This window comes from Oncorhynchus clarkii, chromosome 6 (assembly GCF_045791955.1).
Source record: "Oncorhynchus clarkii lewisi isolate Uvic-CL-2024 chromosome 6, UVic_Ocla_1.0, whole genome shotgun sequence".
Taxonomy (NCBI): domain Eukaryota; kingdom Metazoa; phylum Chordata; class Actinopteri; order Salmoniformes; family Salmonidae; genus Oncorhynchus; species Oncorhynchus clarkii.
Window position 1 is genome coordinate 75,149,130 of NC_092152.1, and position 26,011 is coordinate 75,175,140.

Consider the following 26,011-nt stretch of genomic DNA (forward strand, 5'->3'; position numbering starts at 1 on the left):
CACACACACACAAACACACACACACACACACACACACACACACACACACACACACACACACACACACACACACACACACACACACACACACACACACACACACACACACACACACACACACACACACACACACACACACTCTGACGTGGAGTCAGAGATCCCTTCTGCTTGTCTTTGAAATGTTTTTCATCCAGAGATGTGATTGACAGGGGTAGTATGTGAAAGGTAGTTTAACAGACATGAGGAACATAATGATGGATTGGGTTGATGGTGGAAAGACAGGGGTTTGGGACATTACAGTTAAAAGGGATATTTATAACACATATAACAAATGTTCTCTCTATTAGCTCTGTCCTAAACCCTCCTATATGCCCCCATATGTTTATGTTCTAATATGCACGTGGATCCAGTTTTGTCAAAGTGTTTCCAAATATATTTTTCATACAGATTTTCTCCTGAAGAGAACGGGGATAAAGAGGAAATATAGGTTATAAATAGGAATCAAAAGAACCATTTTCTGTTTATTGCCAAAGGATGCCAGAGACACCAACACATTTGAAAGCAGGACAGCTTTGAGCTTTTTACAAGACAGGTGAATGGAACATGTGTTAAATCATTGTGCCCGGTTCACTTAGTTCAGCTCTACCATAAAAGGAAAGAGATTACAAAGGAAACTAATGAAGACACTGATCAAAGTCTGTAATGGTAATACAAAGCAGGTGTTTCCAACCTTGCCACCCCCCCCCCCCCTGTGTGTGTGTGTGTGTGTGCGTGTGTGTGTGTGTGTGTGTGTGTGTGTGTATGTGTGTGTGTGTGTGTGTGTGTGTGAAGCAGCACATGTCTTTCACATATGCGCTGTCTTTGATAAGAATAACAGACAGAGCACATTTCAACACTATTCTCAGTAATTTACTAGGTACTTGGTTGAACCCAAGGTAAAGGGCATTTTGTCTGCATGTGATACCATACATAAATGCTCCCATACTGTATACAGCATGTTTATGGTTTGCTTTCACAATTGGTGGTGAGTAGAAAGTGATGTGTGTCTGTCTATGTCGAGGCAGCCAATATATTTTCACAGTAAAGCACCTGGATTTGAGATACAAGAGTTGAAAGAGTCTTGGCAGTGTTGGAGTCTTGGAGCATGTTCAAAGTATGATTGCTATTTTTACACAAGTTACAAAATGCTCCTTTTGATTTAGGCTACACAAGAAAAAACCCAAGCAGCAAAAAACAAGAAGTTCAAACTTCCCAAACCTTTTGCTATTTCTTCTAAAATCTCATTGTAATGTTTTGGCTAGGCCTATTCAAAAATACAAAAGTGACAATGTTTCATCAATGTCTCAATTTCATTGAGGTTGACCTTATTATTATTTCTGCTACTTTATTCGTTTTTATTTGATCCACGTGCTGTATTATTTTGTGTTTTAAACCATTGTTTTGCCATGTTGAGTTGCTGAAGTACCTGTGTGCATTTTATACTGAACGCGATCATCGACATCAAAAGAGCAGCTGCAAGATTTACCAAATGTATACAATTATCTGACTGTTATTGTGAGGATGGTACGGCTTACATTTGATTTGAAGATCTAGTATTATTGTAACTGCTGTGCGCACTACGCAGCAAGAATCCCCATCCGGTTGAGTCAAATTACGCTTGAACGTAATTCCTCTTTTCCGTGCTTCGGGATATGACGTTTTCCATTTTCATTCGAAGCAAATTAATACTAGATTGTGATCAGAAATGTATTCTTTCATAACCTGTATTTGTAGCTAGGTTGTTATTACAGGCACCCGTTCATTTTATATGCCCTGTTTATTTAATAGCGCTATAAGTTTTGTTGTAATTCTTCTGTTGGAACTACAACTACCAAAATGCGCTGCAGTGAACGCGGGTGTGTAAACACAACTCTAGGAAACATGAAACGATCGGGTGGCAGTGAGAGCGAGAAGAGAAGAAAGGTATTCATAGCGTTATTCTCCCTTAGCTCTGGCAAATACACAGTGGACTCGTTCTCTCAGAACTTTATGTTCCAAATGCGGTGATGCTTGGGTCATTTTGAAGGCTGGAAAGCTGCAGTTGTCTATGTAGCTACACATCAGCCTGCATGATTTCTGGCTTTATTGTGGTTTCCTCTTCATTCACCTACAATGGAGCATCGCTGTTATTAACAGCTTTATCGTTACAGATAGGCCTACACTGTTTTTGCTTTCCGTATTACAGTTTAGACATGGGTGTAGACTGTGCTACAATAAACTGATTGGATCGCCGTGAAGACTTGAATATTGATTTAGACACGTTGCATGTTAAAAGTCCCTTATATTTTAGATGTTCAATGTTTTCAAGTCAGACTCCCTCAAAATCAGAATAATCTTGCTCTATAATTGTATGGGGGGGCGTGAGTGACTGCAGTGTGTTCTATCCTGTGAGTTGGAGGAGAGCAGCTTCTGGCTGTGCGAGTGGTACAATTCTATTGCAGGTAATAATTATAGGCTCATCTCTCAAACGCAAAGGACTATGATGGCTGCTGGATTGTCCTGGGATGCTGTTCAAAACAATGAATAGTAACGACATTGACTGGCGTTTGTGTAAAAATCTGATTGAGAATGAAATAGTTGATCAAAGTAAAGGTGTGACATTTTGGGCATACCCAGGCTTTATAGTAGGTAGCAGACCCCACTGCCAAAGAGGCCTGCTGTGATTAGGGGTGGTGTGTTCTGGTCTGGATGTGCTGTGTTTGTGGATTGTGCAACTAGATGGAGAGAAATAGAGGAAAAGTAAAGGCTGTTCTGTTCTCCAGACCTCCCTAGCTACCCCTACTGCTAGGCCCATGCAGACTGCTCTGCTCAGGCTCATCCAGACCTCCTTAGCTACCCCTACTGCTAGGCCCATGCAGACTGCTCTGCTCAGGTTCATCCAGACCTCCTTAGCTACCCCTACTGCTGGGCCCATGCAGACTGCTCTGCTCAGGCTCATCCAGACCTCCTTAGCTACCCCTACTGCTGGGCCCATGCAGACTGCTCTGCTCAGGTTCATCCAGACCTCCTTAGCTACCCCTACTGCTAGGCCCATGCAGACTGCTCTGCTCAGGTTCATCCAGACCTCCTTAGCTACCCCTACTGCTGGGTCCATGCAGACTGCTCTGCTCAGCCTCATCCAGACCTCCTTAGCTACCCCTACTGCTGGGCCCATGCAGACTGCTCTGCTCAGGCGCATCCAGACCTCCTTAGCTACCCCTACTGCTGGGTCCATGCAGACTGCTCTGCTCAGGCTCATCCAGACCTCCCTAGCTACCCCTACTGCTGGGTCCATGCAGACTGCTCTGCTCAGGCTCATCCAGACCTCCTTAGCTACCCCTACTGCTGGGCCCATGCAGACTGCTCTGCTCAGGCTCATCCAGACCTCCCTAGCTACCCGTACTGCTGGGCCCATGCAGACTGCTCTGCTCAGGCTCATCCAGACCTCCTTAGCTACCCCTACTGCTGGGCCTATGCAGACTGCTCTGCTCAGGCTCATCCAGACCTCCTTAGCTACCCCTACTGCTGGGTCCATGCAGACTGCTCTGCTCAGGCTCATCCAGACCTCCTTAGCTACCCCTACTGCTGGGCCCATGCAGACTGCTCTGCTCAGGCTCATCCAGACCTCCTTAGCTACCCCTACTGCTGGGCCCATGCAGACTGCTCTGCTCAGGCTCATCCAGACCTCCCTAGCTACCCCTACTGCTGGGCCCATGCAGACTGCTCTGCTCAAGTTCATCCGGACCTGCGTTCAAATACTATTCAAAATGGTTTCAAACACTTTATCTGTGATTGAGCTTGACTGGCTTACTGGACCAATATAATAGTCCTAACACTGCAAGCCCCACCCATCTGGCACTCTAGGCAAGCTAGAGCAATCACTCAAAGTTTTTGAACGATTTCAAATAGTATTTGAACCCCGGTCTGCTCTCTCCAAGTCAGTCAGTCCCAGCAGCACCCAGCCTTTGCCGCGCCACAGTCTGCCATGGCACATGTGTTTGGATCATGTCTGACAGCACAGAAACTATGTAGGACGTGGTTCCTCCTGTTTATGAAGAGCTGAGAGAGCGGCCATGGTGACCAGATGAGAGCGAGAACGCTTTCCAGCTGGCCCCCAGGTGGGTGTAGGCAGCATAGAGCAGACACACACAGACACAGAGAGAGCAGACTCAGACCTAGCTAATGGTTCTGCTTCCTCTTTTAGACAAATAATAAAAGGATGATTGAGGAATGAGGACGGGGTATTGTAATGGTAAAATGGCTGGAAAACCACAGAACAGACCCAAATTAGAAGAGCTGCATTAATCCCAGTGGCTTGTTATAGGGCAGGGACACAGTGCAGTGGTTCAGTTTATCATGATATGTAATAACTGGGGATGTGGGGATGTGACTGTAGTCTCATAAGTGAGTGTGTTTGCAGTTAGACTCAATCAGTGAGTTGTTTCCCCCTGTCATTTTGCTAGTTTAGTGAAGGCAAGCTATTTATCATGAAGGCCTACTGAACATAACTCCCAACCTGTTTTAAAAAGGCAGACTCAATTTAACCACGTCCAATACAATGTGCAGGACAATAATGGATTACCCATGTTTCTGAGAGCAGCACTGTCTCATGTTTTAGGCCTACTTGTAATATACTGTGATCAATAACATGTTTTTCTGTCTCATCAACTAAAAAGCCCTAACTAATAGGCCTACTTGTAATATACTGTGATCAATAACATATTTATTCACTAATGCCAGCAGGTTATTGTAAAGGAAATTCATGGATTGAAACTCGTCTATTATTTTAGTAATAAAGGTGTATTAATTTTTATATACACGTCCTGCGTTAACTGAATATAAATGGAATTGACCCTCAACCTACTTCCTTGACGTTGTCTTTGACGATAGCTGCTGTCTATGTGATGACGTGTATAAAGTGTTGATGGAAAAGAGAAAAAGTGGAAATATATTTCAGGGGAATGTCAGGCTAAGTAATGACCACATAGGGTCACCAGATGTGCTGAGGTCCTGGCTGAGCCCAGGACATCGCTCAGATCAGCCTCATTGGTTTCCTCTGGTTGTGGCAGCTAGTGCAAGCTCTTTAGGGTATTTCATTCCTCGACACTCATTAAAATGTTTTGTGTTTCCCTTGGAAATTCTGTTAAATGAACAACTAGAGAGGTAAAAGCTGATTATGTGTCCACACATCCAGACATAGTTAATCAATCCCCCCCCCCACAAAATGTTACCCTGTGAATTAGTGTTAAGGTAACGATTTATGGCGACTAATGCCGGGTGTGCTGTCATGTCAGCTCTGGTTGTTTTAGCAAGAGGGGGTGTCACATTCAGCACATTCAGCACCTTTCCCCTGCCCCGGCGGCCACCCCCCCACCCCCCCTCTTACCCACCGCTAACACACTGCTAGTTCTATTAATGAGCCAATAATGGAGAAATAGTGTTGGGAGCTGACATAAAACACACTTAGGAATACATAAGAGCCGGGCAGATGGAGAGAAAGATTTACATCCGGGCCTGGGGAAGGAGGACGAGAGAGAGAGAGGATATTTCTCCACTCCTCACTGCATGGCTCTCCCTCTCTGACTCAGACCCCCTCCAGCACGACCCGGTCCGTCCGGCTGAAAAAAGGTTCCCTGGTAAAATAGGTATTTTGCTGTGGCTGATAATAGTACCATTACACTAATGGAGAGATCTGATGAAGGAACAGCCAGACATGAGGCCTGCTTTATTACCAGAGGGGGCCATTTCCTCCCTGCATTCCTAATGGCCTGAGTGTATCACCCTGTATTGATCAGGCCATCATGCTGCTAATCCAACACAGAATTACTTATCGCTGTTGAGGTGTCGATCCCGCTCCTGACTCGGCCCCCTGGAGCCCCCCGGCCCTCGGCCTCTTGTGACTGCATGGGGACCGGCACTAACCCACCGTGGAGGCTGTTTATCCAGCTGTTGATTTAGGGCCGAGCAGGGATGATGACCGGGAGGTCTTCATTGGTTGGAGGGCTGGCCAGCTCAATCTGGGTGGGGGCTGCTTTGTTGAGTGAGATGGTGAGGAAGAGGAGGGTCTGCTTACGGAGAGGAGGGAAATGAAGTCAACAGCTTTGCTCTCATTTAATTAAGGAGCAGGGAATGAACTGGTTCCTCCCTCTTTATGGCCCTGTTGGTCACTGTAGAGCTGTGGAGGGAAAGCTGAGTGATGAGCCTGCTTGGTGTTGTCCTGGGTAATTGAGCTGTGCTTTAAATAAGAGCAGGCAGCTCCATCCAGATCCTCTATCTAGTGTCATCAGCACCACTGTCTCTTCACCATGAGGGAGACAGAGAGCTGGAGCCCAGTACTGCTGCTCCTGATGATGATGATGATGGTCTGGCCTGATTACAGTCTCATGTCCCCTCTTTCATACGTCTTAACCACTGACAGCTAGGGCCTTTGTGCTTGAGGTGGCTGGAGATGAAATGCAGAGGATTTGTTTCAACAGTATCCTCTCCAGCCCAGTGATACAGTCAAAACAGAGCTAGGCTACATGTAGAATTGAAACATTATGTGTGTTATTGACTATGAGTATGATTAAGAATGCTGCTGACCTATGCTATTACCATTACAAATGGAAAGGAGGTCAGGTAGCACAGAACGACCTGCTCAAGGCTTGTGACCTGTCATATCCTTGTTGCCCCCTCAGGAACTTAGCCCCTCTTAACCAGTAGACTCCTCAGGCAATGGAAGGTATGGCATTTCCATGTCAGCATATCGCCTCTTCCCTCACCAACCGGGCGTCACCTCTGGCCTCAGCTAATCAAAGAGTTTACCTTCAGGGGAGCATTTATCCACTCTTCATTAGGGACCATTCCTGTAGCCATAAAGATGTATTTATGTATCTGCTGTCGCACAGGGCCGGCTAGGGAAACTAGGTATCGATCGGGATATTTAGTCATTTATTTCTGCTTGGGCCATCAATATTGTGCAAACATCTGTCCATGCAAGTGGGCTTGACCTCAGCCCCAGACTCTGTTTTTAGTCCCATTGGAGTTCAATGATATACTATTCTGAAAAGTAAATCAATGAATGAATATGAAGTTTTGTGTGTAATGTAGTGCCTGTGCGGTGGGGTGGCAGTGGGCCCAGGGCCCCGGGTAGTTCATTGATCCGATATGAGAACGACGAGGAGGGTTGATTAGTCTGTGGCTATAAGCCCCCCCCCCCCCCCCCCCCTTCTTTACCTCTTTATACCTTGTCTTAGTTATTGGAGCTTAGCCTGGATATATCTGGACTGTTTTTGTGTTGTTTACAGATCAGCTTGGTAAACCCAACCCAACACTACAGCCTTTAAGCCACATGCCTGGCAGTGGCAATGTGTCAGTGATGGAAGAGGGACTTGGGTTGCTATTGTTTTTTCCATTGTTTTTGCCAGCTACAGGGTTTCTTTGATCTGTTGGCAACAAAGAGCAAATTTATAGCACATTTTTATTTGCAGTAATGGCGCTGACATGGAACCAGCTATCGTACCCTTTTCTGGGAGTTAGATACACTACTAACTGTTTATATCTGAAATATGGGTTCTCAGTAATAGTAGTCCTACATCCCTGTCAACAGCCACACAGTGGTGCAGTATATAATATGGCTCTTCATGTGTAGTGATCTAGATGTGTGTCTGCATACAGATCTCTTCTCTTATCCTGACCCCCTTTTATAGTGGTCTGCTTTAAATGTAGGACAATTTAAAGGTTCATGATGTCTACATTTGGTTTGCATCTGGGAGGATATCAACTTTTACAGCCCGGCCTGGCTGCTCTCTCTGTGGTGTCTCAGGTCCCATGTCTACAGCCGCCCCTAGCTGCCAGGGCCCACGGACATGTATGTGTTTAAGAGCATCTGTGATCCTACTAAACATCTAGAGGGAAAAAAACAGCTATCCATTTATAAAAAATATGAAAAACCATTAATCCCAAATGCCACCCTGTTCCCTATATAGTGCACTACGTTTGACCAGGGCCCTGATATCAAGTAATGTGCAATGTACAGAATAGGGTGCCATTTTGGATGCACACTGGGATATAGCCGAGGTTCCTCTCCTGATGTTAGCCATCACAGCAGCCATACGATAGATGACACTTTACACAGCATGTCCATCCACACGGTTTGGCTAAAGGGATTGGGGTTTTAGTGTATGTTGAAAACACTAAGGATGAACATATAACAATATGTTCAACTCATCCGGCAGATGAACAAAGATTTAGTGTCTTCTACATAGTAACTTTATTCATACTTTATTACTATTGACAAATGGTACATTTATTCATGATTTTATTTGAAGTAATACCTAACTGGATTGTCAGCAGAAATCAGCCTAGTTGCTCAGTTTCAGAAGTCAAATTTACCACCAGTCCCAGGTTTTGTTCTGAGCAGGCTGTTAGCTTGTTAGCTGTGGGCGACCCTCTCCGTTGACAGATCCCATGTCATCATCAGCTCTACCTAGCAGTTCATATTAGCATTGGCATATTATTGCTGATGTCTTCGTATTTTCCCAAACGAGCTGCTGTGACATTGGATCATCTCAGCTGTCAGAGTCAATGAGTTTACGTTCAGTGTGACCCAGAGTTCATCAGTCACACAGAGCCCTATCACCGGTGATATACATGGAATAATCAATCTGATCAATAGGTGGTGTGTGTGTGGCTGTGGTGGGGCCGTACTAAATAAACATGGGAATGACCCGCTCACCTCAGACAGAGGGGACTCAGGGGGGTTCATTAGCCACTCAAGGCTTCAATCTAGGGAGGTCATTATTTTCATTTGAATCTGTACGTATTTGTGGAGGGGGGGCACACACACTGTGGAGAGAGACAGAGACTAACGATGAGAGAGGGAGAGGACGAGAAGACTGTTGCAGCAGTCTAATTTAATCTAATTTTCCTAATGCCATCTGTCACAAGGACAGTGACTAGACAACACTTGAGGTGCAGTCTCTTCTTTCAAGGCTGTCTTTGGCGTTCATCATGTAGGTTAACTTTCTTTTGCTCTTGGTCCTATAGCAGTAAAGCTAGCCTACCTATTGTAGCTCTCAGACGGCCTGCTCTCCCTATGAATCCACCTGCTCCATTTATATTACAGGGCTGGTGGTGTGGCTGTTTATTTGTGAATTTATTTTCCTTTGTAATGACTCACCTTTCCAATAAAGCTGAGCTACCTAGCAGTTAGCTAACGTTAGACTTGGCCAACATCTGCTTCTGATGACTGCTTCAATAGCCTCCATTCACAAAAACTGCAGGAGGCCACTTTCATAAGGCCCTGTAAATTGTAACTGTTAATTTGTACATCATAAGATATTTTCCATAAACGTGTGTAATGAAAGTACCTGGCATGTAGTACTGTAGTACACTGCCCAGGGGAGACTGAGGAGGGAGACTGAGGAGGGAGACTGAGGAGGGAGACAGAGGAGGGAGACAGAGGAGGGAGACAGAGGAGGGAGACTGAGGAGGGAGACTGAGGAGGGAGACAGAGGAGGGAGACAGAGGAGGGAGGGAGACAGAGGAGGGAGGGAGACAGAGGAGGGAGGGAGACTGAAGAGGGAGGGAGACTGAAGAGGGAGGGAGACTGAAGAGGGAGGGAGACTGAAGAGGGAGGGAGACTGAAGAGGGAGGGAGACTGAAGAGGGAGGGAGACTGAAGAGGGAGGGAGACAGAGGAGGGAGACAGACTGAAGAGGGAGGGAGACTGAGGAGGGAGACTGAGGAGGGAGACTGAGGAGGGAGACTGAGGAGGGAGACTGAAGAGGGAGACTGAAGAGGGAGGGAGACTGAAGAGGGAGACTGAGGAGGGAGACTGAGGAGGGAGAGGGATGGTAGTGCCCTTTTGCCCCTATCACTGGAGCCTAGTGTAACCTAGCCAGCTGGAGTGCCTTGCCTCTACCTTGCCTTGCCCACCAACCACCATTCATAAAATACCTTTCTCTACTTGACGTCAGATATTACGGGCTTATTTCATTTTAAAATAAGCCAAGACCATTTGATGGATCATTTCTTTGGATATTCCATGATACCTGTTGATGCCAGCCAGGTAGCCTCTTCATCTTTCAGTGATTCTCTCTCAGCCTGTGTTTTTGTTCATGAGCCCAGCTAACTTTAGTCATGCGTATGCTATGTTAGAGAAGGGGTGAACAGTTTGATTGGCATGGTGTCAGGCAGGCGTTGCCTTCTGTGGTGTAGTGCCGCCACTCTGTTTTAGAGGGGCTGAGTTATGTGTGTGTACTGTGTGTGTACTGTGTGTGTTCTGTGTGGGGTAGTGATGGTAATAGGGGTGTGGAGGAGGGGTGTTGTCAGGACTCGGAGAGCATTCCTTCTTTGCATGTTCTCCATGAGACAGGTGCTCCTCAGCGTGCGCTGGTGCATGACAGTTGCCTTTCATTGCTGTCTTCTCTGCGCTTAACCTCTGACCAGAATCCCCCTCAACCCTCTCTCCGCCCCCCACGCTCACTCTAACGTGCAGCGTTCTTGGCCCATTCTGAGTGACAGACTTTGGTGCGAGCGGATGGCGAGGAGGTGCCGTGTGTGTGTGTGCGTGGTGGTACTTGTCATAAGTCCACCACTGTCAGGCCCCAACACTGCCTAGCTGCCTGCCTGCCTCTCCATCCAGGTACCATCACATCACCAACCAGCCAGACCTCAACCTTTTGTTCAACAGTCCATAATTCTTCCCACCGGTGCTGTCAACCACATGATCATACGTGCATAAAGAAGAGAGCCCCCTGACGGCATCTCACCCCCCTCTCCTCTCTTCTTCTCCTCTCTTCCCATCATAATATAGGCAGATTTCCTTTCCTCTCCTGTTCCTGTCTCTGTGTATTCAGATGAGGCTGACTGGGGGGCAGCAGGTCAGATCCACTTGCCTGGGTAAGGGCCTGAAGTCAGGGTTGTCTCCTGTGAGATGGAGAGAGAGGGAGGTGGGAGGAGAGGGAGGTGGAGGGAGAGAGGTTGTGTCAGTGCTGTTTTGGGCTGTGTGTGTGTTTATCAAGGCAGCTAGGGGTGTGTTGTGTGTGTTCAGTTGTCAGCCCTAGTGTCATGCGTGCCCTGGCCATGCAATGTCGAGGGCAGCCACTGTCATTTGTCTCAGGACTGCTGAAGTGGAGGAGTCACACAGGCGTACAGCCTGAACACTGAGGCTCAGCAGTGGCTGAGATGCCATCTATTAGCCTTGTATTCTGCCACAATAGTCTTACCATTTTATTTGTGGTTTGATCAGTATCGTTGCTGTTTGTTTTTGATAATCTGTGGAGTTTTTGGTTAGATTAGTCCTCTTCTGTAGCTCATCTGTTTAGTCTAGGTGTTCTCTTTGTGTTCTGCCCATATGCTCTCAAAGCAAGCTTTAGCAAAATAACTCCTATTCCTATCACAATAAACAACTGTTTCTACAAGTTTACATGCTTGAGTGTGCGTGTGCGTGTGTGTGTGTGTGTGTGTGTGTGTGTGTGTGTGTGTGTGTGTGTGTGTGTGTGTGTGTGTGTGTGTGTGTGTGTGTGTGTGTGTGTGTGTGTGTGTTTGGCCTACTTGTGTGAGTGACAGTGGCACCCATTCCGTATGTAAAAATTGTGATACAGAGCTTTGCAAAGTTGTTGTTTCCAGGATCACCAGTAAAGCACATCATATGACTGGGAGTGTTATCCACCAACACACAGAGAGAGAGAGGCTCTTTGTGATGTGAGCGGACCTTCTTAAACACATTGTCATATAGAACGGTAGGGATGGACTGGGATGTAAATGCAGTGACAGTCTAGTGTCATGCCTGACTGACGCCGCGTGTGGATTGTATTAATCTAAGTGACTGATTCTCCAGCATGCGACCGCTACCCTGTCCCTAACTCCTCAGGAACAGACAGCCTCTGTCGAGTTATCGCTATTTGTAAGTCCTTCCACTGCACTGGGATGACAATAGGGATTAGTGCCAAGGTTCTTTAAACTGTTTTTTGGGGGGGAGAGGGGGGGGGAGAGAGGGGGAAAGCTTTCTTATCAGCGGCTACAGGATGCTGCTGCAACCACTTTTCCTTGACTGTCAATTAAAGAAGGGATCATTCACTTCAAGGGTATAAATGTTCTAACACTGGTATTAGGATGGGAAGCTAAGTCTCTGACAGATGTTCTAACTTTAATTCTCTGCTTGTTTTTGTGTCCTTTAATTAATTTATGTATCGTTCTATTCAGAGGTTTTCTATTTTTTTTCTATTTGTGGTAATCTCCGTTGCCATGGTAGTTGCAAAGACGGATTCCGGCTTGTCACTCTGCAGTGTTCTTAGGAGGTTCAATCGGCTAATGTATTCAATATCAACATAAATAAAAGGTAAGCAGTATCTAATGGAGCGTGTGTTCCTATACCAACTCCACTGCCTGCTGTCTTCTCCCTTCTCTCATTCTGGAGGGGAGGAGGGGAGGTGTCTGTCTCTGATTTGGTGCTTTTAAAGAAAGAGACCCACTATTGAAAGTGTTTGCAGAAACCAAAAAGGGGTGCAGCTTGTAGGCTTATCTCATTTTTTTGGGTAAACAACAGAAACTAGTTTACTACTTGAGTGTTTAGCTGGAGTAGTTGTTCTAGTGATCAGCTGTGTTAGTGTGTATAGTGCTGACGGTGGTGAAGAGAAGTGAAGTCCCTGTGTTGTATAGCAGAGACCTGGAGCTGTCTGTCACCAGGGGACTCCTCACTATGGGCAGCCGGAGAGAGATGGAGAATGCTGCTAATGGGCAAACTCTCCTCTGTCTCCCCCCTCTCTCTCCCTCTGACAGCTCCTTCCTTTTGTTCTCCCCGCTCCTTCCCTCTGTCCCCCCCCCTCCTCCCTCCCTCCTCCCCCCTCCCCTCTCTCTCTGCCGGGGATTTCTGACAAGTTTTAGCAGACTGATCAAACGTGGCGGTGACACCTGATTAGGATATAGAGCATGTTTACAGTAGCGCGTGCCGAGCGAGGACCCCCAGACAACAAGGGAGACTGACTTCAACCCTAACTAATTAAATCTCCACCTGGGATCCCATCTGTGACAGCCAGCGATGTAGCCATGCCTCCACTGACTGACTGGAGACTCATGGTTGTTGTATTTATTCATGTCATTCCATACTTCACTGTGACATTTATGGAGACGGACTGCACTGAATTTTATGGTGTGTGTGTGTGTGTGTGTGTGTGAGATGTTGTGCTGGTTTATTTCACCATCATAGTGGTGTTGGTGATGACTCTAGCAGTTTCTCCTACATCTCTAGGTGGCAGTGTTGGGCAGTGGTTAGAGAGGTGGACGTCTGTCTGACCTCACACTAGATAGAACAAAACTCTGGTTGTGTCCCAAATGGCACCCTATAGCGCACTACTTTTGACCAGGGCCCATAGAGCTCTGGTCTACTACTTAGGACGTTGGGGGTTCCGTTTGGTGTGTTGTTTTGGTTGGTTAGAGTGAATATACTGGACTCCGTTCCCTGGCTGTTTCACTTTAGTGATTAGTGGTTGGAATGGGTGTTATCTTTAGTAAGTTGTTGTAGTCAGACCCTGTTTAGGGATTGCTGAGTATATTGTGACCACATTGCAAAAAAAGTAAATGTTGTGTGTGTGCCTTGGCTCACCTGACCTGTGTGTGTGTGTGTCTAAATCAGTGTTAGTGTAAAGGCCATATCCAGATGGTGAGTGGTACATCAGTCACCTAGTAGCAGCAGAGACGGGCCTGTAATTTGTGGCTTTCTCTCCCCCTTCCCCCTCTCTCCCCTCTGCCCCAACCTCTCTCCCCCACCCCTCTCTCTCTCCCACCCAATTGGACCTGACTGGACTGCTGGTCATGCTGTATTACATAGGTTAGATTAAGTAATTATTTCTAGGCCAGTGACTACAAGCCAGATTAATAGTTTTTGAAGCGGCCATAATGGAGGTCTGACCCTGGGGGACATCAGCATTATTTCAGGCTCACCTCCACTCTCATCTCTCTCACCTCTGGGCACGGGGAGGGCTGTGATTTCTAGCTCCACTAATGATGGGAGGGGATGGCCCATAGCTACTAAACACAGTCATAGACACACATCTGTTTCTCCATCACAACAAACACAGCGTAGCAGCCAGGACCAACAGCAGGGCTAGAAACAATGACCATACTACTGGAGATTTAATTAACTTGTAATCTTTGGATAACCTAAAATCATAACAGTTGCAAATTGACTTGCACGTTCTTGCAAAGTAGGTTAGTGGTATTGGGTCCCCAGTCAAATTTTTGGCATTGGTGGCAATAGATCTTTCTTAGCGTTGACCGTGTTGGACTGTGCCATAGGTAGCTAGGCCTGTGACTGAGCTGTCTCAGTCCAGATGGGTCCTCCTGTCTGGGCTGTTTTCTGGGGCAGACCCCCTCTCCTCTGGATCCTGGAGGACCGTCACTTGACTGGACGAGCCACATGGTTTTCACTAGGTGGCACTTGGACATCACCATATGGGATGCTCGCTCGTCGCCAGACCTCCCTCCCTCCTTCCCTCCCCTCTGTGCTAAGTACACTTCAGATGTGAAGAGTGTTTTATTTGGATTGCAGGAGGCCAGTGTATAATGTATTCACCTCCATCTCTGCCAGATGTTAAATGCCCCAGAACATGATCTCCTCAGGCTCCGCCCTGTTAACCTCTCTGATTGGCTCTAATAATTAGCAGGAGTGTGAACAGTAACCACGGCAATATCCCCCTCTTCCCTCAGACCAGTGTGGGTGGAGGTGATGGGGGAAGTTGGGAACAGCCAACATCTTCTCGTACGTGACTGAGTCCCATTTTACTTTCTGTCTCAGGCTAGGCTAAATGAGTTGGGTCTGACCCACACTGGCACGAGCTCATCAGCACCATTCACCTGGAGCTCATCAGCACCAACCATTCACCTGGAGCTCATCAGTACCAACCATTCACCTGGAGCTCATCAGTACCAACCATTCACCTGGAGCTCATCAGCACCAACCATTCCCCTGGAGCTCATCAGCACCAACCATTCACCTGGAGCTCATCAGCACCAACCATTCCCCTGGAGCTCATCAGCACCAACCATTCACCTGGAGCTCATCAGCACCAACCATTCACCTGGAGCTCATCAGCACCATTCACCTGGAGCTCATCAGTACCAACCATTCACCTGGAGCTCATCCGTACCAACCATTCCCCTGGAGCTCATCAGCACCATTCACCTGGAGCTCATCAGTACCAACCATTCCCCTGGAGCTCATCAGTACCAACCATTCCCCTGGAGCTCATCAGCACCATTCACCTGGAGCTCATCAGTACCAACCATTCACCTGGAGCTCATCAGCACCATTCACCTGGAGCTCATCAGCACCATTCACCTGGAGCTCATCAGTACCAACCATTCACCTGGAGCTCATCAGTACCAACCATTCACCTGGAGCTCATCAGTACCAACCATTCACCTGGAGCGCATCAGTACCAACCATTCACCTGGAGCTCATCAGCACCAACCATTCCCCTGGAGCTCATCAGTACCAACCATTCACCTGGAGCTCATCAGTACCAACCATTCACCTGGAGCTCATCAGTACCAACCATTCACCTGGAGCTCATCAGTACCAACCATTCACCTGGAGCTCATCAGTACCAACCATTCACCTGGAGCTCATCAGTACCATCCATTCACCTGGAGCTCATCAGTACCATCCATTCACCTGGAGCTCATCAGCACCATTCACCTGGAGCTCATCAGTACCATCCATTCACCTGGAGCACATCAGTATAAACCATTCACCTGGAACTCATCAGTACCAACCATTCACCTGGAGCTCATCAGTACCAACCATTCACCTGGAGCTCATCAGTACCAACCATTCACCTGGAGCTCATCAGCACCAACCATTCCCCTGGAGCTCATCAGTACCAACCATTCACCTGGAGCTCATCAGTACCAACCATTCACCTGGAGCTCATCAGCACCAACCATTCACCTGGAGCTCATCAGTACCAACCCTTCACCTGGAGCTCATCAGTACCATCCATTCACCTGGAGCTCATCAGTACCAACCATTCACCTGGAGCTCATCAGTACCAACCATTCACCTGGAGCTCATCAGTACCAACCATTCACCTGGAGCTCATCAGTACCAACCATTCACCTGGAGCTCATCAGCACCAACCATTCCCCTGGAGCTCATCAGTACCAACCATTCACCTGGAGCTCATCAGCACCAACCATTCCCCTGGAGCTCATCAGTACCAACCATTCCCCTAGAGCTCATCAGTACCAACCATTCACCTGGAGCTCATCAGCACCAACCATTCACCTGGAGCTCATCAGTACCAACCATTCACCTGGAGCTCATCAGTACCATCCATTCACCTGGAGCTCATCAGTACCAACCATTCACCTGGAGCTCATCAGCACCAACCATTCACCTGGAGCTCATCAGTACCAACCATTCACCTGGAGCTCATCAGTACCATCCATTCACCTTGAGCTCATCAGTACCAACCATTCACCTGGAGCTCATCAGCACCAACCATTCCCCTGGAGCTCATCAGTACCAACCATTCACCTGGAGCTCATTAGTACCAACCATTCACCTGGAGCTCATCAGTACCAACCATTCACCTGGAGCTCATCAGTACCAACCATTCCCCTGGAGCTCATCAGCACCAACCATTCACCTGGAGCTCATCAGTACCAACCATTCACCTGGAGCTCATCAGTACCATCCATTCACCTGGAGCTCATCAGTACCATCCATTCACCTGGAGCTCATCAGTACCAACCATTCACCTGGAGCTCATCAGTACCAACCATTCCCCTGGAGCTCATCAGCACCAACCATTCACCTGGAGCTCATCAGTACCAACCATTCACCTGGAGCTCATCAGTACCAACCATTCCCCTGGAGCTCGTCAGTACCAACCATTCACCTGGAGCTCATCAGTACCATCCATTCACCTGGAGCTCATCAGTACCATCCATTCACCTGGAGCTCATCAGTACCATCCATTCACCTGGAGCTCATCAGCACCATTCACCTGGAGCTCATCAGTACCAACCATTCACCTGGAGCTCATCAGTACCAACCATTCACCTGGAGCTCATCAGTACCAACCATTCACCTGGAGCTCATCAGTACCAACCATTCACCTGGAGCTCATCAGTACCATCCATTCACCTGGAGCTCATCAGTACCATCCATTCACCTGGAGCTCATCAGTACCAACCATTCCCCTGGAGCTTATCAGCACCAACCATTCACCTGGCAGCTCATCAGTACCATCCATTCACCTGGAGCTCATCAGCACCAACCATTCACCTGGAGCTCATCAGTACCAACCATTCACCTGGAACTCATCAGTACCAACCATTCACCTGGAGCTCATCAGTACCAACCATTCACCTGGAGCTCATCAGCACCAACCATTCACCTGGCAGCTCATCAGTACCAACCATTCACCTGGAGCTCATCAGTACCAACCATTCACCTGGAGCTCATCAGTACCAACCATTCACCTGGAGCTCATCAGCACCAACCATTCACCTGGCAGCTCATCAGCACCAACCATTCACCTGGAGCTCATCAGTACCAACCATTCACCTGGAGCTCATCAGTACCAACCATTCACCTGGAACTCATCAGTAATATTCAGTACCACCACCACTGCTTTCTTTTCTACTGGCTTCATATTAACCCTCCAGAACACTTAAAGCCATGCATGCAGTAGGCTGTCCCCCCAGGGTTTGGAAACGTCCGGTCTGTTAATCTGTCACCATCCAGGCTACTAGGAAGAGTGTAAAGAGGATTAAGACGTTCAATTCCTGGTAGAATATTATCCTTGGTTCACAATGAGTGAAGGAAGGAAAATAAATAAACAGTGAATAGGAATGGATGGGATGTCTTGAGAAGAAAACTACAATACATTCCCAAATAATATCTCTCCGGTAATTCAATAGCAATCTGAGTCTTAATCGTAAAGTTGAGACACATAGGTTAGATTTGTTCTGTTGTAGTGATTCAGTAACAACACTGAATCACTTCCTAAGAAGTGTTCTTGTCTGTCCCTTTAGTCTCAGATATTAGTAACATACTGTTCCAGTACATAGTGGTTAGTAGAGGAAATAGAAAGGAAACATGCTTGTTTTTCACTAAATGGATTCTAGCTAATACAATGCCATTTCAGATGTCACAATCAGCCCTGGTTTACCCTGATTTAGCCCTAGCCTCCATCTGGATTGTAAATCATCTGTATCCCCAGTGAAGCTGCAGACAGGCAGCAGATCATCTAGTCTAGATCCTTAAGCACAGGGAAGGGGTCTAGCTGCCATCTGAAGGGGTTGATCAGTTTGTGCTGTTAACACTGTGGATGGAACACAGAGCTGGCTCTTTACTCTGTCTTACACTGGATTCTGGATTAGCAACACAAGCCACTTCCACTGTGATCAGTCACTCACACACAGACACTCGGAATGACTGAAATCCTCTCAACATCACCCATCTGTTTCACTCACTGTATCAATATTAGGACAATTATTGACAGCGAGCTAGAATAAGTAGTCTTGCTATTTGCTCTATTATGGTTTAGAGATTGTCCATAATAAAGCTATGAACACATTGTGTTGTCTTAACTGTAGGAGAGTGTTCAGGTAGCTTACTGACCAATTCCCTGAGCAGGCCCATGCCCCGTGGCTGACTTCTGTTGACCTGTGTCCTGTTAAGGAGCTACATTGTGTGACCAGTGGGCCACGCTGCTACCTTCCACAGCAGAGATGTTTCTCTAACTGTTATTGATTGAACTGTTTATTGTCAGAGATCTCCAGTCTCTGTCTCTCAGTCTGAGAACAAAACATCCAATTCAGGTGTGACCAGACCAGGCCGACCGTCCGTCCTCCAGGAGGAGGGAGCAGGAGGCTGAGTCTTGGCTGGCTGGGCCCCAGCAGCGGGACATCCTCTAGGGCAGAGAATTTAATGCTCCACCTGCTTATCGATCCTGTCTTCCAGGCCGAGTGATGGGCGAGTGAGCGGACACAGAGGAGGGGGCAGAGGGGGCATGGCAGACCCCAGCCTCAGCCTCCGGTATCCTGGCTCGGGTCTGTCCTTGACATGGCCCGTGGGACAGGCCTGGAGGACACCTTGGCCCCGCTTCTAGCCCTCAGTCTCCCCCGGGCCGCCTGCACTTTACAGAGCCATATTGATTTTGTGGCGGGGCAGAGAAGTGTGGCTGGCTAGCTAGAGAGCGAGAGAAAGAAAGAGAGGGAGAGAGACAGAGGGAGGAAAGAGACAGAGAGAGAGAGACATCTCTAAAGCACTGACTTATCCTTGACTGCACCTCAGGACGCGACAAGGCTGTCAGAACAACTTGATGGCCCCAGCGCACCCTGCTGAAAACTGCTAATCACGGTCTTTCAATCAATGCTCTCCTTCCCCTCCCTTCGTCCCTCATTCCCCCCCCTCGTTCCCTCACCTCTTCCCCAACAAACTGGCCTGTGTCTGAGTCTGAATACCTAGGGAATGTGTGTCAGTGTTAAAATGGTCCATTCTGCCTGGAAAACAGCTGACCTCATGAAACCATGTTGTCATTTGTAGGTGAAAACTAAAAAGCTTTCTCTATCGACATAATCGTAATGGAAGTGTTATGGCCTGCCCACAAAATAACAATTAAAGCCAAAGTGGCGAACACCCTTTACTTTTCTGCTTATGTAAGGTAGGGCATACCTTTTAAATATATGTTCTGGTCTCCCTCTCCTCTCCTCTCATCTCCTCTCCTCTCCTCTCCTCTCCTCTCCTCTCCTCTCCTCTCCTCTCCTCTCCTCTCCTCTCCTCTCCTCTCCTCTTCTCTTCTCTTCTCTTCTCTTCTCTTCTCTTCTCTCTCTCTCATTCTCCTCACTCTCTCCTCTCCAGATTTGACACCTTGGGTAAAGGTCATGGAAACATATTTTTCTCCTTCTAGGTGTAGATGAGTGTGAAATAGATGTTGACACCATGGACACATTGAAAAGCACTTAAATGGACAGGCCTTGTATGTGCCAAGATGTCAGTGTCTAGGCTTACCCCAGGTGTATGTGTAAATACTTTGGGGTGATTCATCTTTCTCTCTTTCTTTCTCTCTTTTACTTTCTCCTAACGCCTGACAGGGTTACACCTACCTGCCCGTGGCTGTGTCACGGATTGGGTTTAACACTGTGAGAGAGAGACAGAGAGAACACAGAGGGCTAATTGAATGGCTGTTTAAACTACTTGACTGTCTTCCATAAAGTACTTGTCATTGTGGGTGTGTATACATTTCTGAACATCAACCAGTATGATTGTCTATAGTAGTATGTGCTTAGTGTGTGTGTGTGTGTTTCTGTGTGTGTGTGTTTCTGTGTTTGTGTGTGTGTGTGTTTCTGTGTGTGTGTGTGTGTGTGTGTGTGTGTGTGTGTGTGTTTCTGTGTGTGCGTGTGTGTGTGTGGGCCTGTAGTGTGTGTGTGTTTCTGTGCTTGTGTGTGTGTGTGTGTGTGTGTGTGTGTTTAAATAATGATCCTTGGTGATCACCCTGCCTGCGGTGCTGGTAATGTTATTAGATCTGTGTTCTAAACAGGGTGTGAAAGGTCTACCCGGGCCCAGCTCCATGCAGCATCACACCGGCCCTTTAAATGACCTGGCCACAGTGTGTTCAGATAGATGGATGGACATATTTTAACATGAATGATTCCACCCCCCTCTGACCTGCCGCTAAGTGAAGTGAACAATGTCCCCCTTCAGCCCAAACAACAATTAGTGAGGAGAGTTGGCCATTTTAGTTGGCCATTTTTCATCACCTACCTGAATGGATCTCTACTGAAAATATCTACTCAGGGCAGGAAGAGCCTGCTGTGTCTCGTTGCACTGTGTGTGTGTGTGTGTGTGTGTGTGTGTGTGTGTGTGTGTGTGTGTGTGTGTGTGTGTGTGTGCGTGTGCGTGTGCGTGTGCGTGTGTTAGAGATAGAGACTACTGAGTTGAGCTGCTGAGGGAGGACAGATGAAGATACATGTTGGTGATCAGCTTTTCCTCTTGGGCAGGAGGAGCATCGAGGCTCATCATGTTCTACTGGAGCTGTGTACTATTGCAATACCTTTTGACATATTCAATAGAAAAACTATATTTGACACCTACTATTTAGTGCATGAGCAGTGACCACCTGATCTGATCAGGATGTAACCAGCTAGTCCTCCAACCAGACAGATGAATATGCATCCCCACCTCCTGGTCCAGTGTGTGGGTGTGGGGTTACACATTATTACTGCCCTGTGTGGCCTGGTTCTCAGGTCACTCTACAGATGTTTCAATCAGTTAACCATTTATTACACTGTTCAGTCACTTATCACCTCCCATCCATAACCATTACAGTGACCGCTGACCAGTGTGTGGGATTCTGAGAATGCATTATGCCACGATTTGTCGGAAACAAAATGTCAAAAGGCAGTTAAAGTTTTGCTTTTCTTTGAATGGATAGTGCTTATTATGTCCCGGGGCCTAAATGTCAGTTAAAACAACCATGTAGCCTAGGGGGGAGGGAGGGACAGTGTCAGTGTGCAAGGAAGTGTGTGTGATGGATTGTGTGTGTGATGGTACCTAGGTGCTGTGTGCTCTCACCGTGGTTCGGGGCAGTCAGAGACATGCCCTGTGTATAAGGTAACGTGCTGTTAGTCACCTAGGCAGGGTGAGGCCGCGGGAGTCCAGGGACCTGCGGGATGGAGGTCCTAGGGGCTGGGGCGTGGAGGGCCTGGGGGCTGGGGCGTGGAGGGCCTGGGGCGTTGAGGTCCTGGTTGGCTGGGGGGTGGAGGTCCTGGTTGGCTGGGGGTTGGAGGTCCTGGGGTCTGGGGCGTGGAGGGCCTGTGGGGTGGAGGTCCTGGGGGCTGGAGCGTTGAGGTCCTGGGGTCTGGGGCGTGGAGGGCCTGTGGGGTGGAGGTCCTGGGGGCTGGAGCGTGGAGGGCCTGGGGGCTGGGGGATGGAGGTGCTGGGGACTGGGGCGTGGAGGGCCCTGGGGCTGGCGGGTGGAGGTCCTGGGGGCTGGGGGATGGAGGTCCTGGGGGCTGGGGCATGGAGGGGCTGGGGGTTGGAGGGTGGAGGTCCTGGGGGCTGGAGGTCCTGGGGGGTGGAGGTCCAGGGGGCTACCCGCTCCTTACTCTTCACAGCAGGCTTGTTGCCTCGTCCGTTTGGTCTCTCTCTTCACCCCTCGCTTCCCCCTGTCCAAAATAGGCACTCCCTGGCCTTCCTGCCATCCTCCTTTCCACTGGCCGCCCCACACCCACTCCCCACATTCTGCGACAGCATGCCAAATGAAAACGGGGCGGTAGCGCATTTGATGTTTTCGCCTGTCTCCCTGTTTGAGGCTGATGTTCTACAGGAGACTGATTCACCGTCACTTTTGCAGGAGGAGACCATTTTCTGAAATCAGTGTCCCACAAGTACCAATTGTTTGCTTCCTAAACAAAGCGCTCTATTAGGCAGCTAACTCTCAATGCGTCATCGTGGGGATGAGAGGGGGCTGGGGTTGGCTGTCAAGGTTTAAACTCCCCAGGGCTCTCAGTAGAACGCCATCTACTGGTTGGAGGTCTGGTTCCACCTACATCCCGACTTTGGTTCTGATTGTTACAGCATAGCAACCCGAGTCAAAACCAGTCCATTGGGACCCAGGGTTCCTCAGGGTTATGCTGGACCCATGGGGGTAGTCCTCAGACAAACCACCCTCTCAGAGGAAACGAGCTCTTCTCCACTGCCACCAGCAATTTGAATGTAGACATGTTATTTTCCTAGTTATTTTGAGCCATAATGATCTAAGCACGGGACATTAATCTACTCATTAAAGTGTCAAAAATCTAAATGACCAGCCGTTTGATTTCCCTCTCATGTCCAGATCTGAGAGAACAGACCCCCTATTTATGTGATAAACAGTCTGGCCAAGGGGATTTTAATCCCGTCAACAGAGAGAGATTAAATCATCCATGTCATTGTTTTTATGGGATTGGTAATCTGGTTTCTTATGCTGGGTGGAAAAGCAGCGTCTCTAACTGACAGAGAGCCTGCTCTGATATACAGGGAGATGGGAGGAGAGGAGATGAGAGCAGAGGAGAGACGAGAAGAGAGGAGGAAATGAGAGCCCATCTGCTACAGAGGGCTAGGGTTGTCTTTTTTTTCCTGTGGAATTTCTGAGTGGCTTGATGTATTCGACATGTGCGTGACAGCCTGGTTGTGTGCGATTGGAGCTGAGGCAGTGTGCTATCCAGCCCAGTTGTGTGTGTGTGTGTGTGTGTGTTTGCCTGCATGCTCATCACACAGGGCAATGTGCTCTTAAGGTCAAGTTGGCAACGGCCTACCAACCAGCCTTGTACACACATACATACAGGAACAACACACACTGGTTACACACAAAGGAAACACACCACACTGCCCCCTTACTCATGCTCACACATCACACACACACACACACACACACACACACACACACACACACACACACACACACACACACACACGCAGGTTTAACATCCTGAAGCTTCTGCAGGATTTTGACACCAATGAATGTGTGTCAGTTTTCCTCCTCTGCTCTTCTTCCTGGCCCTTTGAACGCAGACTGGCCATGAATAGTGTATGTTGTTTTGTGTTGTAGATTCACTCTGTCTGTGGACCAGTTTTCCTCTCCTTTTGTTTGTTCCACTCTAAATAGAATAACTTAGAGTGCCGGCTTGTCTGGAAGCCCATGTGCATCCTGTTTGTGTTGGTGGTGTTATTGGTGTTGGTGGTGGTGGTGTTATTGGTGTTGGTGTTGTTGTTAGTGGTGTTGGTGTTTGGTGGTGTTGGTGGCGTTGTAGTTGATGGTGGTGGTGTTATTGGTGGTGTTGGTGTTATTGGTGGTGGTGGTGGTGGTGTTGTAGTTGATGGGGGTGGTGTAGTTGGTGGTGTTATTAGTGTAGTTGGTGGTGTTGTAGTTGATGGTGGTGGTGGTGGTGGTGGTGTTATTGGTGTAGTTGGTGGTTTTGTAGTTGTTGGTGTTTGGTGGTTTGATGGTGGGGGTGGGGGTGTTGGTGGTGTTGTAGTTGATGGTGTTGTTTGATGGTGTTGTTTCTGCAGATAAAGCTGTAGCCCCCTGAAGGGAAATCTACTAACAACATAAAGCTAATAGGTTCTCCGTCTCCGTCTCCCATACTGAGATTTCACCTTTTCCTCTGTATTCATGCACATACCTTTTCCTCTGTATTCATGCACATACCCTTTCCTCTGTATTCATGCACATACCCTTTCCTCTGTATTCATGCACATACCTTTTCCTCTGTATTCATGCACATACCTTTTCCTCTGTATTCATGCACATACCCTTTCCTCTGTATTCATGCACATACCATTTCCTCTGTATTCATGCACATACCTTTTCCTCTGTATTCATGCACATACCTTTTCCTCTGTATTCATGCACATACCCTTTCCTCTGTATTCATGCACATACCTTTTCCTCTGTATTCATGCACATACCTTTTCCTCTGTATTCATGCACATACCTTTTCCTCTGTATTCATGCACATACCTTTTCCTCTGTATTCATGCACATACATTTTCCTCTGTATTCATGCACATACCTTTTCCTCTGTATTCATGCACATACCTTTTCCTCTGTATTCATGCACATACCCTTTCCTCTGTATTCATGCACATACCTTTTCCTCTGTATTCATGCACATACCTTTTCCTCTGTATTCATGCACATACCTTTTCCTCTGTATTCATGCACATACCCTTTCCTCTGTATTCATGCACATACCTTTTCCTCTGTATTCATGCACATACCTTTTCCTCTGTATTCGTGCACATACCTTTTCTGTTTGTCCACTTTTTGATCCAGCCCCCTTTTGAGTCATTCAGGACACAACCTTTTTAAGCGTACACTTTAATGTTCTTAACAGGACATTTTATTTCACTCTAAAAGTCAGGACATATTTTGGCGGTCGGGACTCTCGCATTCCCCCGCGTCCCGCATGAGGTCTCTGGCATTATTAGGCCGGCAGAAATGTGAAACGCATGTAGTAAATGTCTGGGAATATATACGAGGCCTGCTGTCCTTAAACCTCACAGCCTTCACTCTGCTCTGAGCTTGTTCGCTGCTGATGTGGGGAAGCTGTGCGGCAAGGGGCGGGGCGAAGCGTTCACACCGGTGTCCACAGCACATTTAAAGGTTTAAAGGCAGGAGCGGGTCACTGACATGGCACTCTCGCCCGCCGGCTCCCAGTCAGCCAGTGGCTGACAGGGGTGTGGGGTGTGGGGTGTGGGGTGTGTGCACCTGTGGGGCTGTGGGGAGAGAATAAAGGACGGAGGGACACAGACGGGAGAGATGGATGGAGGGAGGGAAGGAGGGGAGGGGAGGGTTCGGCACTTGAAATTTATTTGGGTATCGCAGTTTTACGCTGGTTGCCATTGGATTTACAGGTCGGAATGGAATGTGAGCCAATGAAAGGGCTTTGATCCTTCCACCAGGTTGGATCTTTATAGGAGGGAGCCAGTACGCAGAACGCAGCAGGGCATTCTTTATAAGGTTGTGAGGAACCCCACTGCAGAACCCAGAAATCATAAAAATGTGAGACGACAATGAAGCTAAGGGACTATGGGATGGTCAATGGATATCATCTGGGGAGGTTGAATTAAATGGGATGCTGATGCTTCACAGTCTCAGTTTAAATGTAGGCTAATGCATTCGTCAATTCCCAAAACCCTGGATTAATCTGTTCTCTTCTATAGTACATGTCATTCATTACCTGTAAATTCATCATGATGTGTGCATCTTTGCTGACCTTTGTGTACTGACCTGTGTCTGGTCTCCTCTTCTCCAGAGACGCAGGCTGCTGCAGGAGCTAGGAGACCAGCGCATCCCCTACCTCGGGCCCTCAGACCATGGCTTCCAACAGCTGGTGAGTCAGACAGTCAGGCTGGTCCAGAGTCCAGACCACTGTTGACCTTCTGTCATCCCACTGCCATTGGTACTAGTCCAGACCTTCTGTCATCCCACTGCCATTGGTACTAGTCCAGA

At 47.8% G+C, this 26,011-nt stretch overlaps 1 protein-coding gene across 1 annotated transcript in view; it reads left to right on the plus strand.

The window, feature by feature from the left end:
- The first annotated feature begins 1,920 nt into the window (after positions 1-1,920).
- LOC139412443 (alpha-ketoglutarate-dependent dioxygenase FTO-like) overlaps positions 1,921-26,011 on the plus strand; it is a 111,692-nt gene continuing 87,601 nt past the window's right edge. Inside the window, exons 1-2 of the mRNA XM_071159232.1 lie at positions 1,921-1,962; positions 25,815-25,892. Coding sequence (XP_071015333.1) covers positions 1,921-1,962; positions 25,815-25,892 — 120 coding nt within the window. The remainder of the gene's footprint in view (positions 1,963-25,814; positions 25,893-26,011) is intronic.